Source organism: Monodelphis domestica, chromosome 6 (assembly GCF_027887165.1).
Source record: "Monodelphis domestica isolate mMonDom1 chromosome 6, mMonDom1.pri, whole genome shotgun sequence".
Lineage (NCBI taxonomy): Eukaryota > Metazoa > Chordata > Mammalia > Didelphimorphia > Didelphidae > Monodelphis > Monodelphis domestica.
The window spans coordinates 29,424,243-29,443,157 of NC_077232.1; the positions used below are offsets into that span (position 1 = coordinate 29,424,243).

Below are 18,915 nucleotides of genomic sequence, written 5' to 3' on the forward strand. Positions count from 1 at the left end.
CAGGAACTCTGTTTTCTTTGGAGTTGGTTCCTTTTCATTTTTGGCATCCTCCCTGGGAGAGGGGCTAAGCATCCTCTTTGCACATTTGGGGGCTTTATTTCCTCAAATCCTTAAGTCACTGGGATGAAAGGGACTCTGAGAAATTCTCTTCTATATCCCAGAATGCTCCTGATGGCCCTGCTCTTCCAACAAACAAGCTCACCAAGAAAATCTATTCTAAAGGAGAAGACTCCCATTGGAAATCCACAGAATCTGAATTTCTGAGCTGGAAGGAACCTCAGAGGCCATCTAGTCCAACCCGTAGCTGACCAATAATCCCCTCTCCCGCATCTCTGAGCTCCCCCAGCTGCCTCTGCTTGAGGACCTTGGCTCAGGGGGAACTCCCTCCTTCTTAAATCAGCCATGTCGTCTTCTTTGGGATGTCCATGGGGTTATTATATTAGCTCAAATTGAGGCTGGGACGTCCCCAGGACCTGCTTTTTGTCCAAATGGAAGAAAGGATTCCAGTGGCAGATTTAATTTAATTTTTTAAATGGATGCCTTTTGTTCTTATATCACATTTATTTCCAAATTTGTCCCCCTTTCATTCCTGGTAGCCAGGACTAAAAAATAAAGAGAAAAAAGGCATCATAGTAGAACCAACTCCCACACTGACAGTGCCTGACATTCAGACATTATATCTTCTACCTGTGGTTGCCCATTTTTGTAACAGAGGCAAGGAAGGACCTTTTCTCAGATCTTCCTAAGAAGTAAATTTGGCCACTATAATTTCACCATTGTCATAGTTTCATTTAATTGTGGTTTCCATTGCTTTGGTCATTCCTGGGAAGGCTCACTTCACCCTGCATCTGTTCAGATAATCTTTTCATGCTTCTCCAAATCCTTCGTAGTCATTGTTTCTTATAGTGCAACAATATTTATATTCCTCTAGCGAGATGAGATTTATAAAGTACTTTCCTCAAAAACAATCCTGTGAGAGCAAAAAGAGCATCTGTTTTATGAATGATTCACAAATCAGCAGTATGATGTTGTGGATAGAATAATGGGCCTGAGCCAAGAAGATTTGGATTTTAATTACCCCTGGGTAGCTGTGTGTCCCTGAGCTAGTCACATCATCTTCTGAGCCTCGGTTTCCTCATATGGAAGAGGAGGAGGATGGCCCCAAAGGCAGATCAACAATCCCTTTCTCACCTGTTCTCACAATGTCAGCATCATCACCCAAAGTTCCAATATCCAAGATTACATTAGGGCCATTGAGGTACCACCTACTTTCCCTTCAATCAGCTATCATGCCGGAAGGAGCAGTGGATTGAGAGTCAGAGGATGTGGGTTCAAAACTCAGCTCTACCCACTCCCTTTGTGACCTTGGGCAAGTCAATTACCCTCGCTGAATCTTTGTTTTCTCCTCCATAAAACGAAGGAGAGAGTAGACCAGATGATCTCAGAAGGTTTCTTCTAGCTCCCATGTAAGCTCCTTGAGGGCAGGGACTGTTTCATTTTTGTCTTTGTATTTTTAGTGCCTAGTGCACAGTAGAGATTTAATAAATACCTGTTGATTGCCTAATTGATTCCATGATGCTCTGATTGCCAAATCACAACCCTAGCATGAGTCCCAACTAATTAACCTGCCATATATTGGCCCTTGTTGACTTCAACTGGAGCCAGTTCCTGACCTTGTCCTTAAATTCTGGGGATCTTCTTGTCCGTGACACTATTGAGTATCCTTCCCAGCCTTTTCTTCTTTGGCATAGATTTCCTACATTTACTCCTTGGCTTCTCCCTTCCTCCTTCTCCACCTTCTTCTCTCCTTTTCTTCCTCCTTCTCCTTCTCTCTGTCTTTGTCTCTTCCTCCTCCCCCTCCTTTTTTCTTCTGTCTCTCTCCTGCCCTTTATGACAATAAATGACAATAATTAGAATTAAATAAAAGAAAATGTAGAAAAATAGAAAATAATAGAAATAAAGAAAATAAAAGAAAAAATAGAATTAAGGATTTCCTTGGTATAGGGAACTCCCAGATGAGGAAAAGTCTTCTACCAAGGCAGAGAAGCACCTTTTTATTTTCAACACTTTTTACCTTCTAGCACTGAGAAGGTAAATAACTTGCCCATATTTATATAGCTGGTGTGTGCCATAAGTGGGACTCGAACCCGTCTCCCTGGTTTTAAGCCCAGCTTTCTATGAAACAATCCCATGCTGCCTCTCAATAATAAGAATATATGTTTACATAGCACTTAAAGGTTTACAAAGTACCCTGCATCATCATTAATTCAATTTAGCAAATCTTTATGATCACATTTAATTCCTATAACCATCCAGAGAGGTAAGTATTACAAGTACCCTTATTATAGTCGGTCATTTTGGTCATGTCTGACTCTTTTCCTATTTGGGGGCTTTTCTTGGCAAAGCTGCTAGAATGATTTGCTATTTCCTTTGCTTATTTTACATATGAGAAACGGAGATTAATTGGGTAAGTGACTTGCCTAGGGTCCTACAGTTAGTAGGTGTCTGAGGCAGGATTTGAATTCATGAATATGAATTTTTCTAATTGTGAGTCTAGCCCTATCCACTGCACCATATAGCTGTTCTATCTTTAGTTTACAGGTGAAGAAACTGAGGCATATGGAGGCTAAGTGATGTGTTCAGGATCACAGAGCTAGTTAGAATCCATTTGGGAGTTTTCTAATTTCCTCTAGTTTCTCTAGAACTCCTCTACTCCTCTAGAGTAATCCTCTAATTTCCTTGAGGTCCTTAGTGCAAGAGGAAGGAGCAGATTAGGGGGAGATCGAAGATCTCTTCCAGTTATAAATCCAGTCATTTTAATCTTCTCTTTTCAGAGAATTTCCCCACAGTCAGAAAAACTGTCGCCCAAAGCCTGAGGCGGGATTAGTCCAGCTTCTGCCCTGTCACCCCTTTCTTGGGCTGGCTCTGTCATGGTAGCCTGGGACGGAGGACTCGGGGTGAGTCATTGGGTATTGGGGGCCAGCGTTTTCTCTCCTGTCCTTGTCCATCCTCATTCTCTGGAAGAGGACCAGTGATGACACGAAGCGATGTCTTGATTGGTCCATGAACTGAACCACATTGGGCACAGCTTCACAAGTCCTCGGTGTCACTCCCTCTTCCAGAGACCCAGAGATCCAGAGGTCAGAGAAAAGTGAGGAAGCTGGGGATGAGCTGGGAGGGCAGCAGACATCTTTGGGGGCTTTGATGTTTGGCCAAGCTCTGCCTTCATGGCCATTGGAAGGCTCATTCTCCACCACCCACTCCCCTGGGGGAAGCCTCCCCATCAAGTGGGAATAATCATTCCTGGGCAGCAGACTTCATCGGGATGCAGAAAGACTCATGTGAGAAAGTGGACTTTGCAAAGGGAGACCTTGTTGTCCCTGCAGGATGCGGGGCTCAGAGTAGGACTCATCCACCCCACAAGTGGGCCATCCTTGGACTTCAAAGCTTGATGGATTCCCATGTGAGAGACCTTCCGAGGCCGGAGTGTGTCAGGGTGGGAGACAGCCGTGCCATCTGGAATCTGAACTTCATCTCCCCTTTCTGGAAGGGTCCCCTTATCTCCGCTCAAGTCTCATTCCTTTATGCTGAACTAGGTTGCTTTTCCCTATCTTCCCTGTAACTGTGGGCCTGTTACCCAAGCTCTGAGCTCATACCGACAGGATTTCCAGCTTGTGGTCTCTCCAATGGCTTCTCCTAGGAACAGCAGAATTTGGATAGGGCCTAAAGGGACTTGACTAGGAGGCAAACAAAGCGCCAAAGAAAGGGCAGCTTTTACCTCATTAGAAAAGCAAAGGACTCCATTCTGAGTCTATAAACAGTCAGACGTCTCCCCTGCCCTTTCTTCTGGCTCTCTGCCTCTCTCGGGGACTTAATCTTGTCACTGGGCTTCTAAACAAATTGGGAACATCCAGATTTATGGTACTACTCTGGGTGGGGCTCCCTTAGAATGGAAAGAACCCAGGATTCTGAGGGAGTTTGGTCTCTCCCTACTCCCCACCCCAAGGCCAATGGGCTCCCTCCCTTGCCAGGGACCCGTAGAACTTCCTAATGGAGTATTAGCCAGGGTGGAGGGCCAGAGGACCAATCAGTCTTCTTCTTCAGTGAGTCACCATCTCCCCAAGAGTACTACACAGTCTTTGAGACTTATAGTACTACCCACAAGGAGGGCTAGATGGTGGGATTCCTTCCCAGGATGACCCCAAACAGGATGAAAGGACCTTCCCAGCCATCCCAAACAGGTCTCTCATTTTCAGATGAGGAGTCTGAGGGCAGTTGAGGGAATGCAAGTGGCAAACACTGGAGGTAGGATTTGAAATCAAGCCTTCAGAGTCAAGAGCTAGTCGTCTTTCCACTGGATGGCACGGATGCCCATCTTTCCCAAGGCTACATAGGTCCCGAGTGCATGCAGTTCAGGTCTGGGAAGTCGCCATAAATCGGAGCTCGAGCCAGAGCAGAGGTCTCATCAGTGGGGACAATGAGGACTTTATGCTTTGCCCAGAGATTTCATACTTTGTCAAGGGATAAGAGGGAAAGGAAGAGTTTGCCATGCTCCTTGTGGGAGCGTATCCATTTTTAGATGAGGAAACCGAGGCATGGTGAAGTGGTACAGGGAATGAGCTGTGGATGGGGGAGAATTTGGCAGAAGTGTTGACCCCTGGGCTCTTCCACTCTGCCTTGCTTAACAAACTGGGGGCAGACTGTTTCATGGCCATACAGTTTAAAGGTGGATGGGACCTTAGAGATAATCCATTATACAATGCTTATTTTACAGAGGAGGAAACTGAGGACCAGGGAAAAGAAATGCCTAGGGACAACCAGCCAGTATTCAGTATTTTCCATTATGGTTATTGATTAGTCAGTTAATCAGTACAGATTCATTAAGCCCAAAGAGAAGAGGGCAGGGTGCTAGAAGTTGGGTATTTTGGTCACTTCTTTGCAAGAAAAACCTGAGAACTCAATACTCATGGAGAAGATCCAGAAGATTTACAGCTCTAGAAGTCACCTTTCATGACTCTAGAGTAATCCAGAGGCAGGAAGCCAGTCTGGAAATTACCTCCATCTGCCAGTCCTGGGACAGCCTCACAAGACATTTTCCTGGGAAGATATTCTTCCTCTCCAGAACCTCCCAGCATCCATTCACAAGTAAACAGTGTCCATCGTCTCCTGAGAGTTGTGTGGTGCAGATTTTGGTTGCTCATTAAATGTGCCACCTCATCCTGGCATCAGGGAGGAACCATGCTACCATGGACTTAGAGTCAGAAGACCCTGGGCTGAGTTCTCTCTGGTTTGTAGCTATATGAATTTGGGGGAACCAATTTTCCTTTTGGGGGGAAACCTAGGCTCCCCAAAGCTATACTGGTGGAGTTTGGTACTTGCTAGGTCAAAGAATTTTGACACTCTAGAACCGGCAGGGGCCAGAGAGCAGAACCTCAGTACAAGGGGGTCCAATTTGTGGTCCAGAAAGAGCCCTTTCCGAAATATCTCTGACAAGTGATCATCCTTCTTTTGCTGAAAGCCCTCCAATGACAAGGGAGCCAACTATGATGGAAGACAGCCCATTCGACTCTGAAATAACTACTTTCATTGCTAATAATTTTCCCCTTGTGTTGAGTTCCCATTGAGCTTGTAAAAGCTTGTGACATTAACCCGTTGTCTCTGCTTTTGCCTTTGGGGCCAAGCAGAACAAGTCTAAACCCTTTCTCACATATTGTTGTTATTGTTATTTTCAGGCCTTCCTGACCCTATTTGGGGTTTTCTTGGCAAAGATACTAGAGTAATTTTCCATTTCCTTCTCTAATGAGGAAACTGAGGCAAAAAGGATCAAGTGACTTGCCCAGGATCACACAGCTAGTGTCTGAAGCCAGACTTGAACTTAGGAAAATGACTCCAGGCTGGACACTTTATCCACAACACCTCCAGAAGCCCCCTTTCCCATAGAACAGCCCTCCAAAGATGTCAATTGGTAATAATATGTCCCCTCCTTGTCCTCCTCCCATTTCCACACCCTCAGTCTTTTCTTTCTCAGACTAGATGTTTTTACTTTTCTTAAGCAATTTTCATAAGGCATAGTCTTGCTCTCAGGGCCCTCCATTCTCTTGGCTGCCCTTCGCTGCTTCTTCTCCAGCTTATCAAAGCCCTTCCTAAGAAGTAGGACTCAGGATTGCGGACAATGCTCCAAGTGGAGTCAGATCAGGCCAGAGCAGCCCAGGACAATCATTGCCCTCATTCTGGACACCTGATGTAGCCTTAGAACACATCAGCTTTTTCAGCTGTGGCTTCATCCTGGCGAGAAAGGACTTCATTTCCTGGTTATCTCTATCCTTCCTTTGTTCAGGGTACCATCTTTGAATGTAATCGAGAACAAGCCCAGAGGTCCTTAGCTTCAAACTTTATTATCAGTAAAATTACATGGATGCTTCCCATTCCCAAAATGAACATCTACCCCACCCCAAACACAAGGCCATGGGCTATTTCCCAGAATCCCCATCAGTGCCCCCTTTCTGGGAGGGCAGGGGAAGAGTAGATCCCTTTGGGGTCAGGCCTTTGATCTGTTCCTCTGAGTGCTCCGGAGACCCCTAAGGGACATGATGAGGGCCATTGGCCAGCTCCAGAGAAGGCTTCTCACCTGAGCTGGTTCCCACCACAGGTGGGCAGCTCTTTTTTCCTGCAAGCTTATACTCTTGCAATAGAGCTTCATGTGTGAGAAGATAGAGAGACAGAACTAAGGTGGGGTGGGGGTTCTATTCAGACATGGGCAGGACTGGTTGACATCTGAGGTTCTTCCTACTCTGGGGTTCTACATGAGTTGGCCAGTGGGACCATCCCTGGGCAGGAGGTTGGGAGACTCTCAGGTTGCCCAGGTCATGGGAATGACCCTGGTGGAAGATATACCCTATGATGTCGTGGGGAGGAGAATTAGGTGCCAAGCTCAGCTTGCTCCCCTTTCTTCCTCCCCAGCTTTCCATAGGTCCTCAGACAAATGCCCAAATCCCTTCTGGGACTGTTGAACCTTGCCTTGCCCAAGGTGAGGCAGAAGAGGTGGGATGAAGATAGCCATAGGGGAGGGTTATTTCTATTGGTCTCCTAGTGACTAACTAGGGACTCTTTGGTCCTGACCCAGAAGAAAGGGTCAGTTTCCCCTTCCTCATCCCTGGCTTCTCATTCCAACCACCCAAAGAATTGCCATTTTGGAGAACCTGCAGGGCCAAGTTTTGGGCCTTGTCTCTTGTGTTCAGAGGAGGAAATGTCCCGTTCCAGGACTCAAGGGGATGGGAGAACTTCCTGCCCCTGTGACTAAAGAAATCATGGAATCTGGAGGCATGCAGACTGTGGTCACTGCAGGGTTCTCAGCTCCAAGGTAGGCAGCAGGCAAAGGTAAGCACAGCCACTGTGGCATGGCGGAAGGAGCACTAGCCTGGGAGGTAGGACACTTGGACTCTGGTCCTGGCTATGCCACTAATTCCATCCATTCCATTCAAAAATCATTTGCCTAGCGCCTAAGGTAGGATAGGCACTAGGGCTTCAAAGACAAAGAATGAGATAGTCCCTGCCCTCAGGGAGCTGACATTCTATGGGTTGTCTTTCAGATGCATGTGGTCACCTACTGGACCAGCGGACACTTGGCCCAATTCAGACCCTAGCTATGTTTGATGCTCCTGATCCCTGTATCCCATTAAAGGTCACCTTAAGGGGCCAATAGGACTCAGTTTCCCCATCTATTCAACTGAAGAATAGATGATGTCCCAGGTCCCCTGTGTAGTGTTGGAATTCTAGGAGTCTCTATACTTGAGTGGGCCCCAAATCTAGAGTCCACAAGTGGGTGCTAGGAAGAGTTGGGAGAAGACTTGGTCCTACCCATGCTGAAGGAAAAGGGTGCTTTGGCCTTGGTTGGGGGCAAACCAGTGATGTTTAAACCAAGTGGGCAGAAAAAGCCCTGGGCTCTGGTTAGCTGCCGTTCTATGGGTCGCTTTTTCTATTGAGGCCACTTGGTCTAATCACCTGCCCCTGGTCTGGATCAAGACCCCGGGAGCCCTGAATCTCCATATCTCCTTGGAGCCCCCCTCCATGGCCCTGCCTAGTCTGAGGGATGGAGTTTCAGGCTGGGGATGACAGCACAAAAAGCTGTGGCCAAAGTCTGGCCTGAGCTGAGCAGACCTCGGAGGTGCTGGGGAAGGAGAAGGAGGAACAGAGGAAACCCCTTCCAGCTGTGGCATGAGGAATGGTGAATGACCAGATGAGGGCTGGGCCAGTCTGTCTGAAGGAGAGAGAGCCATGGAGACAGGAACATCAGGCCGAGGAGGGCTCCTCCACCTTGAAGTTAGTCAGACTTATCCTTCTTCCTGGTAGCGAAAGGGACTTTCCCGACCACGGCAGAGCCCACGGCCCCCACGCCGCTGCTCATGGCTGACACGCCGCCTTTCACCAGCCCCATGCCGGCCGTGGGCACCGTGGTCACAGCTGTCTTGGTGAACGCCAGACTCTTGCTCCCCACCCAGGCGACACCTCCTAGCGTGGCCCCCACAGCTCCCTTGGTGATGCTGAAGAGGCCCCCCGTCATCCTCCAGATCACCCCTCCTTGCTCCTCCAGCTGCCCAGGGGCTTTATTTGGATCTGTGGAGAGAAAGAAGAGAAGAACCTCAGCCTATGGACAGGTGTGACTCCTTCATCATCCATCCACTCGTTCTGCAAAATGATCCAGCCACAAGCGCTTATTGAGGACCATTTACAATGGAACGAAGATGAGCTGGGATACAGCACACATCTTTGGGACTCAAATTTAGAGGGGTTTGTGGTATAGTGAAGAGGAGAGATGGCCTCAGAGCCAGGAAGACCTCATTTCAAACGCCCCACCCCAACCCAAGACAAATCCCTTAAAGTCCTCGTTGCTCTGGATCATCGATTTCGGTAGGACTACTTAAGTAGTTTTTAAGATGGTAAAATAATTGTCTTTAGAAAACAAACAAAAGATCTTCTGTCTTAGAATCAATACTGTGTATCAATTCCAAGGCAAAAGAGAGGTGAAGGCTAGGCAATAGGGGTTAAGGGACTTGCCCAGGGTCACACAGCTAGGAAGTGTCTGAGGCCTCCTGACTTTAGGACTGGCTCTCAATCCACTGAGCCACCCAGCTGCCCCCAGGAAGTGTTAAGGTTATAAATTGCAGGGAAGTTGCCAATTTGCATGGTTAGAAGTTTCTTCACCTAGGAGATCATTATACCAATAGGATACTGGTCCCTAAACCTACTATGTTAAGGTATTATGCTAGGCTTGGAGGATATAATAATATCAAAAGAGAGTGCCTGCCTTCAAAGGGCTTACATTCTACAACAAACAGTTATTGATTATCTACTAGGCAAGATCCTTTAACAATTGTAATCACAGTAACCAATAATAATCTAAGGATTATTAATAATCCTATTAATTGTCTACAATGCAAGATCCTTTAAAAGATGGGAGAAGGCATAAAGATACAATGCATGGGCCAACTTTCTGTGAAATCTTCTCTAACCTTCCCATGGCTAATGTTGGCTCCCTCCTCCATTTTCTTCTGATCATTCTTATTTGTGGACATAGGATCTAGAGCTGGGAAGGAGCTCACAAGTCATCCAGTCCAATAATTTCTTTTAGCAGATGAAGAAATAGAGGCCCAGAGACTTGTCCAAGGTCACCTAGGTAGGATTTGGACTCAAGTCCTTTGACTTCGAATCTATGACTTTCCCCTCCTCAGCCTCCAATATTGGAGTCTCACTCCAACAAATTTCCTGAAGGCAGGGACTATGTCATGTTTGTATCTGGACTCTCATCATTCTTGGTAAGTGTTTGCTGATCTGAATAAACCCTAGTCCTTGGCCTGTTCTGACTTTGATACCATGAGTTATGGTGGAGAGAGACGTTGATTTGGAGGCAGGAGGCTCAGATTCAAAACTGGGCTCTCAGTCTGTCTGAGCCTCAATTTCCCCAGCACAATGTTGGCTGGTACCTCATAGGGTTACTGGAGTTCTTCTGTCCCCATTATCAGTGTGCCCTGGACTGAATTCCAGTCCAAGAACTTGGGCCAACAAACGATAAGCATTTACCATGTAAGCAGATCACACAGCCTCTCTGGACATTGGTTTCCCCATCTGTGAAAGCGGGAGATTGGACTAGATGGCCTCTGAGATTCCTTCTCGCTGTTTTCTTTTTATGTTTGGGCCTGGAACAGTCTGGTTCTGTGGAATTCCATGAGTGCCCTAAGCCCTATCTCATCTCTTTACCCCCTAAAACAGAAGGGGAAGGTGTGTGTAGAGTTTCCACGCTACTGTGAAGCGGAAGGGGATGGCACCATCTTGCTGTTGTCTTGCCAAGGTCCACAAGTCCCCCAGAATGGTGCCGCCTCCGTCCCATATTTGTATTCAGGAGAAGCCAGATTGGCTCAGTTGGTGAGCCTCTGTTCTAATGAGGCCAAGGTCATGGCTCGTCCCTCCAAAGGCTGGTACACCAAGAAAAGTTTATTCTCTAGGCTTAGGCTGATTTCAGGCCCAGGCAGTACTCAGATCCAGCCACGTCTTAAGAAATTCCACCAACGTGCATTTATTAAACGTCTACTAGATAGCAAGTGGCAAACTGTTCCAGTATCTTTGCCAAGAGAACTCCAAATGGGGTCGTGAATAGTGGGATGTGCCTGAAAGGACTGAACAACAACATGTGCCTGCTGCGGGGACCAAGACAAAAATGGAAGTCCCTGACCTCAAGGGGCTCCTTGATAAGTAAGTATCCAGGATATATCTCTAGAGGGAGGTGGAGCCCTGGGAAGGTCAGAAAAGGCCTCTTGGAGGGAGATGGGAGACAGCTTGGAGGCAGCTTGGGTTTCCAAGAGGTAGATGTGAGGGGGAGGAGAATGCATTGTGGACCTGGGGCACCCACCTATGCAAAGTGCCCTGTATGGGAACCTGGAATGGAGAGGACCCTAAGGTGATTATAGGAGAAGTCAGAAGGCCACAAACTAGACCCTCTGAGAGTCCAGTCCTGGACTAGTCCTTCATTCTGGCCCCAGATGGACCCTTGAGCAGTGTGACTGAAGGCAAAGAGCATCAGATTTGGAGTTGGAGGACACTGATTCCTCCAAGTTAGAGGACTGGCTGTGTGACACCAGACAAGACACTTTCCTTCCCTCTGATTCCTCACCTGTAAAATAAGGTCATTGCACTGGACGACCTCTAACGTCTCTTCCAGCTCTAAAGCCTTTCCTCATATCACTACCAGCTCCTGGCCTGGAAGACAAGATTGATGGTTTTGATTTCCTGCCCCTGGGGAGTCCCTTTTGAGCACACCTGCAGAGAAGGCCCAGAGTAATGGAGTTACTGAACTTCCTGGATCAGAGTTCTTAACCTGGTTCCATGGATGCCACAGATTGAAGGGGGCAGGGATGGAGCCAGGAAATTGATGGGGGAAAATCCCTACACTTTTATTTCTGAAAAAGGAAACGGCAAACCACTCCAGTACCAAAACCCGAAATGGGATCACAAAGAGTCCAACTGAGACTGAAACGGCTGAATAAGAAAAGCAAAAATACTTTTATTTTTACTAACCTTTGCAATCTTTTGTCTTTTATTTTGTCCATTTAAAAATATTCAAGGGAGAAGCGAGGTTGTATAGTAGATAGAATGCCAGGCCTGGAGTCAGGAGGACCTGGGTTCAAATATGACCGCAAACATTTTCTAGCTGTATGACCCTGGGCAAGTCACTTAACCTCATTTTCCTAGCCCTCAACCTTCTGTCTTAGAATCATTACTAAGACAAAAAGTAAGGGTTTAAAAAAAACAAAACAAACCCATTCAGACATGGGGTATATTGGCTTCTCCATACTGCCAAAGGAATCTATGGCATATTGAAACCTTGCATTAGATATTCAGCCCTCCTCTTCTCCCTAACCACTTTGTTAACATGGCTCTGGTCTCTCACTATAGCCATCATCCTGTCCACTGACTGCTCCCTGGCTCTGGCCGTAGATTCTAATCCTACCAGCGGCCATTAGATTTATCGTGATCCTGGTCACAGATCAACATCTTCTCACACTGGCCCAAATGTTATGACCTTGCCTCTCATCACAGAATGCTTCCCACCCTGCAGTACCCCTCTTTCCCCCCTTTTTGAAGCCATGGCCTACAGGCCCTTCCTAGTTGCTCTTTACAGTTCCCATCCTCTCAGCAGCTCATAGTCCCCAGGAAAGCAATAAATTCCTGGGCAAGATAAGGCCTGGGATTTACTGCAGCAGGTTCACAGCTCAGACAATAGAGCAGAGGGATCATTCCAGTGGCAGCCCCAGAAGAACCCAGATAAGGGCAGAGGGAAGGAAAGGCCAGCAGCACACACAGAGGATACGAGAAAGTCATTTAAAAGGAAAGAAGCAGGCCGAGGCCTGGAGACTGTGTTTGAAAGGAATAACAACAGCTTGCATTTATATCCTATTCTAAGGTTTACAAAGTACCTTCTAAGCAACAGTCAGTTGGGGGTAGATATAAGTATCATTAGTCCTATTTTATTGATGAAGAAACCGAGGCACCAGGGATACTCACTGATGTGCCCATATTCACTCAGCTGTCCAAGGCAGGATTTGAACCTAGATCTTCTATCTCAAGATCCAACCTTCGAGTCATCCCACCACTCAACCTCTTAGATTCACAGGGTTTCTCTACTCCTGAGGTCTGCTAACTTGTTTTTTTTTTTCTTAAGCACATTTCGGTAACTATTTTAATATAAATGTTTTTCTCTGTAATCCTATGTTTCTTATTTTATGAACTTTACATGTGATTCTAGAAGGGGTCCAAGATTTTATTATACTTCCAAAGGGAACTAGGACATAGAAAACATTAGGAGTCTCTTTTTCAGAAGAGCCAGGAAGCAAGTCAGTAATCAAACATTTATTAAACACCTATTATGTGCCAGGTACTATGCTAAGTGCTATATAAAGAAAGGCAAAAAACAACCCTTGCTCACAGTCCAATGGGAAAGTTTCTTGTCTCTGCAAATATCTAGCAACAAAAACCTAAAAGCCTAGGATTTCATTACCAAGGTAGGACACCTTCCATTCTCTACTAAGAGATTAGGCTTACAAAGCAAATACTCCTAGGAGACAGAATAGCTGATGACAGAAATTCACACTAAACCAAACAACTGTGCTGACTGAATACACTACAGATTCATGCTACATAACCTCACCTGGGCGCTGACTGCTGCTTGGTAATCCTTTTAGGCTTCCCTGATTGACTTTCTACCTCACTCCCCACAATGGGAGTTTCAAGCTCTTCTCTAATCTTCCGCTTACCAATTTTCTCTCTTGCAGACTTTCTCTTGACTTTTGCTTTACTGAGAAAATCAAATCCATCTGCCTTGAGTTCCCTGCTCTACAACATTACAAAATCCTCCTGTCATCACCCTTTTTTTGCCTCCTGTGCTCCAGTTTCTGAAAATAAACAAACAACAACAACAAACCCTGTTGTCTTTTCTCATTACCAGGTCCAATTGTCTTTAGATCCCTTTTTTTTTCACAGTCAAATTCTTAGTAAGACTCTTCTATGCTTGTTGCCTTTATTCCCTCACCTCCTTTTCTCCTCCTTATCCTCACCTGCCTATTTCTGTTGAAACATGACCATGTCACCAAGGCTGGCGATCAGGATCACTCCAGATTCTCCCCTCTTTCTCATTCTCTCTATCTAGTCAGTTGCCAGGTCTTGCTGATTCTATCTTCACACCATCAACTCAGATATGCTCCTTTTGCACAGTCACCAGCATAGTTTGAGTCTTTATGATCATACAATAGTCTTCTAATTGGTCTCCCTGCTATGAATCTCTCCTCTCTCCAGATCATCCCCAGAAGAGTTTTCTAATAATCTTCTTAAATCCCAGGCCTCACTCTATCATTCCTCTATTAAAAAATCTTTGGCAGTTCCCTATTGTCTTTATGTGTATAACTAGCTCTAGCTTACTTCATATCACTCCCTTTCATACATTTTATGTTCCAGTCAAATAAGAGCTTTAGCTGTTCCATCTCTTCAACAAAGTCTTTGTTGATCTATCCCCCTTCTCACACACTCCCTCCCTCCTTCCCTCCGAGGCCAAGTGGTCTCTCGCTACTCAAATTTCTCTGTTCTCCCTCCTGGGTACCATTTGGGGGTGGGGGAATAGTTATCTTTCTTCTCATTTAAATGTCTTGAGAGAAAAGTCTGTGCTCAATCTCCCTTCTTATTCCCAATGCTTTAATATGTTACTAAAACTTTGATGAGGATGTGATAGCTGTTATTTTACAGGCTGTCCTGTGGAAGATGTTTAGACTAGTAATGCTTGGCCCTAGAGGGCAAAGTGAGGATCCAAAGGTGGAAGTTAGAGGGAGGGAAATATAAAGAAAAACGTTCTTATATTAGTTTCCTCAAAGTGGAATGGCATGCCTTGGGAATGGTGAGTTCTCCATCCAAAGGAAGTCCAAGTTGAGGCTGGATGCCCATTTTCTGTGGGTGGCAGAGAGGGGATTTCCTTTCAGGTACTGTTTGGACTAGGTGACCTAGGAAGTCTTCGCTCTTTTTCCCATATAGGATATTCTGAGAACTGGTCCTCCTTTGTCACCCAAGGCACAGGCTAGGCAGATGGCCAAGGTTAGGAGATCAGCCTGTGGCTATGGATGAGAGCAAAACTAACTGGCCTTCCGAGGGATCGAGCCCTAGACCTTGGCCTCATTAGCTTCGTCTGACTGTGCTAACCAGAAACATAGGCTGAATCATCAGCCTTTACATTGGCTGATTCAGGGAGGGAGAAGCATTTAAAGTTCAGGAAGGGGGTTGGGAGAAAAGCTGGGAGAGTAGTGGGTGAGGCTGACACTGGGTAAAATCCAGGAAATATAGAATCTCTCTACTCCTCCTTAAAATTTCCCATTCCAACTTTCTACCTCCCCCTCCTACCCCAATAGCGAGCTCCATTCTGCTGCCTCAGCAAGATTCTTTGCTGCTTCTCACAGTTGCTAAGGCAACCACATGTCCTGGGTACAGCGGGACAGCCCTTGGATGCTTGAGGATGTGAAGACCTGAGGTTTCAAAAACAGGGATGGCCTCCCTTGTGACACTCACATGATCAAATGATTTATCAGATGATGTTGGCAACAACATAGATTTACAGCAGGAAGGAGCCTCGAAGGTCATCTAATTGAACCTTCTCCTTAAGGAAACTGAGGCCCAGAAAGGTTTCATGTCACAAAGCTGGTCAGTAGAAGACTCAGGACAGAACTTGAGCCTTCTGACTCAAAGTCAACACACTCTTCACTGTCTCATTAAAGTTGGATCATCTAGTCCAACCCTTTCTTCTTACAGATGAGAAAACAAAAAACTAGGAAGTTGTTCAGTCACGCGGATGCTATTTCTTTAGGACATCCAGATTTATAAAGTGTTTTCCTCACAACAACCCTGAGAAATGGGTAGTTTAAGTCCCCATTTTATAGATTATCATTCCCATTTTAGAGATGAGGAATCTGAGGCTTGGGAGAAGGAAATAGCTTGCTCATAGTCACACAACTAGTATGTATAAGAACCAAGATTTGAACTTGGGGTTCTGCTGACTCCAAGTCTCTGTACTCTGACTGGCAGGGGAAGATGGAAATTAAAGAGAATAGAATGAGGAATACTCAGTAACTCTAGGCCTTCTAATGTGAAATCCCCTGTTCTTTCCACTATCTCCCACTACCGATATATAGAATCACAAAATTTTAGAGGGGGAAGGACCCTCGGAGGCCATCTCATCCAACTCATCCCCAAAGGAATCTCTATAATCACCCAATTGACTTGTGGTTACCCAGCCTTTGCTTAAAGACCCCCTAATGAAGGGGAACCTCCTGAGGCAGCCCATTCTAACTTGGGGCCATTATCTTGTCTGACAATCTTTCCTGCTGTCAAGTCTAAATGGGCCTCTTTATAACTTCTACCCCAAATCTCCCAGTTCTATTCTCTGGGGCCAAACAGAGAAATGCTCATCTCTCTTGGCAGGCCAGCCTTTCTTGAACCCAGTTTAGTATATCCTCCCTAAGTCTTCTCTAGGTGAAGTATCCTTATTTCCTTCAACTGACCCTCCCATGGCACTTACCCAAGGCTCTTGAGCATCCTGGCTATCTTACTCTGGACTTCCTCCATTTTATTTTTAAAAAATTTCTATTTAACTGAGCAATCATTTATTAATTTACAGTTAAATTAGTTTTTCTGCTAAAAGTATTATATTTTATGAGGTTTATTAAAGATTAAGAAATTAAAAAAAATACAAAATAAGAAATCGCGTGCATCCTACATCTTGCCTGCCTGGTAGAGAGATCCATGAGCCTAGAAGCGGAAGCAGAGTGAGGCAAGTAGGCAGTAGAGTCAGTTTAAATACCCATTTTGTTCTTGGCCCAGGTGAGGACTCTTGTGATATTATAGGGCATTCTGGGAAGTGCCAAGGACTTCTGGGGATTGAAGTCTGGGGTTCAAATCTCCATTTTTACCAATTACTGAATATGTACCAGGCACTATGCTAGGTCTTGGGAGATAGGAATAATAATGAAAAAAAATAGCACCCTACACATATCCTTTTTGATCCTTCTACCAACCCTATGGGGTTGGTATTGTTTTTACCAACATTTTACAGATGAGGAAACTGAGGCTGAGAGGAATTTAAGTGGCTTGCCCAAGGCTACACAGTTAGGAAGTGTCTGAGGCGGAATTTCTCACCCCAAGTCCGACACTCTAACCACAGAATTCTATCTACCTCTGTCCCAATTTTATCACTGTCCTACTTGAAACGTAAGCATGATACTCCAGCTCTAGTTTGACATCAAGGTGACCTGATGAGGCTTCTCTGCAGCGGATAGGTTGGTGGCCCATCTATTCTTTCTCCCCAAACTCTGCCAAACCATTGGCAGCCCAGGTACTAGGCTTTCAGCTCAAGAAATATTTCTATGGGTCTTAAGACATCTTACCCTTTTTGTCCTCAGCAGGAATAGGGTATAAACTTGGAAACATGCTAGGCTCTGAGAGGGGGCTTGGGCTGAAAATATCCTCCTTCTAATTATAACAGTAGCTCACATTTATTGAATACATTTTTATATGATCCACTAGCATTCTTCTCCCAAGGTCCCCTTCTGATACTTCATCACAGCATAGGGGTGAAATTAAGGCTGAGAGAGCAGGCCTCAAGCTCTGGCAGATACCATCAGGCTGGAAAGGCTTAGGAATAGCCCCTTGTTCCTGGCTACTGAGTACAGATCACAAAGAATCTTAGCACCAGAATGCCCTTCCATTGTTCATAGAAACTGGGGTAACCATCCAGTAAGGAAGGGATGGAGGGGCCATGCTCCGTGTCATGGAGGAGAGACTCAGATGGAGTCAAGGAATCTGGAAGTATCGAAGTTAATGGACATCATTTCCATTTTACGGTGTAACCAGACTCCCACCCAAGCCTGGGATACTTTGGACACAGCTGCTGCGGTTGTGGGACATGACTCTTAATTGGTGGTGAGAATGTTGAATTCAAGAGGAATCCGAGTGCCAGAGAAAGGGGTGGCATTGGTGCGAGCATTTCTCAAGAGAGAGAAATGTGAGGTTTCTGACATTCCTTAGGAGAGAAAGAAAGATTTTGTAGGCTGCAGACGTGTAGGAGAAGCCTGAGCTGAGCACAGTGCCTGAAGGATAATACTGGCGCTTAATATTTGCTCTTTCTGGGATCAAATTAAATAAACATTCTACATTAGGGAACAGGCACTTATTAAGTACCTGCTATATGCCAGGCACTTTGCTACCTGCTTTACACATATGATCTCATGTGATGAGGTCACCATTGAATGATGCCCTGCTTTTTCTCCAAGCACACATTCCTCTTTTGAACACCAGCATTATCCTAGAGATGCATATGGAAATCCCAGTCTCTGAATGATCAAAATGGTGGAAGGTCCAAAGGCAATGGGAGACATGCAGGCATTGGAAGGAGCTTAAATCATGAGATTAATGGCAACTTGGGTGGGGGAGCACGGAAGATATTATCCAGGAAATGTATGTTAAGAAAGGGGAGGCCATCCAATGACCTCAGAGGATAACAGATAGACAGGTCACATACTGGGTATCTATCACCCATAAGACGTAAAGAAATGAGACAAAGGCCTGTAGTGTTTGGGGAAGATCCTCTTTTGGGGATTTATGAAAGGACAAGGAAGAGAATTGTGTAGGATGAGGGGGTTGCCATAGGCCTACTGGAAGGAGATTCCATTATGGGATTCAACCAAGGATACACATTTTAAAAGCTCTTTAGATAAGTAATCTCAATGGATTTTCACAACAACTGCAATACTGGGAGGTGCAACGTATAGCACAATCATGTTGAATTTACAGAAAAGAAAAATCAGTATGCTAAGATGTGTGGGATCCAGGGTTTCTGTAACTTACACACACAAGATGAGACATCACCTGTGATGTCAGTGGTTCCCTTTGAATATGAAGGACAAGAAGGGCAGATAGGTTACTCAAGGGATAGAGAGCCAGGCCTGGAGGTCCTGGGTTCAAATGTAGCTTCAGACACTTCCTAGCTGGGTGGCCCTGAGCAAGTCATTTAATTCCAGTTACTTGGTCCTTATCACTCTTCTGTCTTGGAATTGATATTGAGTATTGATTCTAAGATGGAAGCTAAGAGTTTTTTAAGAGAGAAAGAAAGAAAGAAGGAAAAAAAATAAAGAAAGAAAGAAAGAAAGAAGGAAAGAAAGAAAGAAAGAAAGAAAGAAAGAAAGAAAGAAAGAAAGAAAGAAAGAAAGAAAGAAAGAAAGAAAGAAAGAAAGAAAGAAAGAAAGAAAGAAAGAAAGAAAGAAAGGAAGGAAGGAAGGAAGGAAGGAAGGAAGGAAGGAAGGAAGGAAGGAAGGAAGGAAGAAAGGAAGAAAGAAA

At 45.4% G+C, this 18,915-nt stretch overlaps 1 protein-coding gene across 1 annotated transcript in view; it reads right to left on the reverse strand.

The window, feature by feature from the left end:
- Positions 1-6,376: 6,376 nt before the first annotated feature.
- The window catches only part of LOC100014668 (transmembrane protein 263-like), a 399,095-nt gene continuing 386,556 nt past the window's right edge, over positions 6,377-18,915 (reverse strand). Inside the window, exon 3 of the mRNA XM_007497370.2 lies at positions 6,377-8,613. Coding sequence (XP_007497432.2) covers positions 8,321-8,613 — 293 coding nt within the window. The 3' untranslated portion in view covers positions 6,377-8,320. The remainder of the gene's footprint in view (positions 8,614-18,915) is intronic.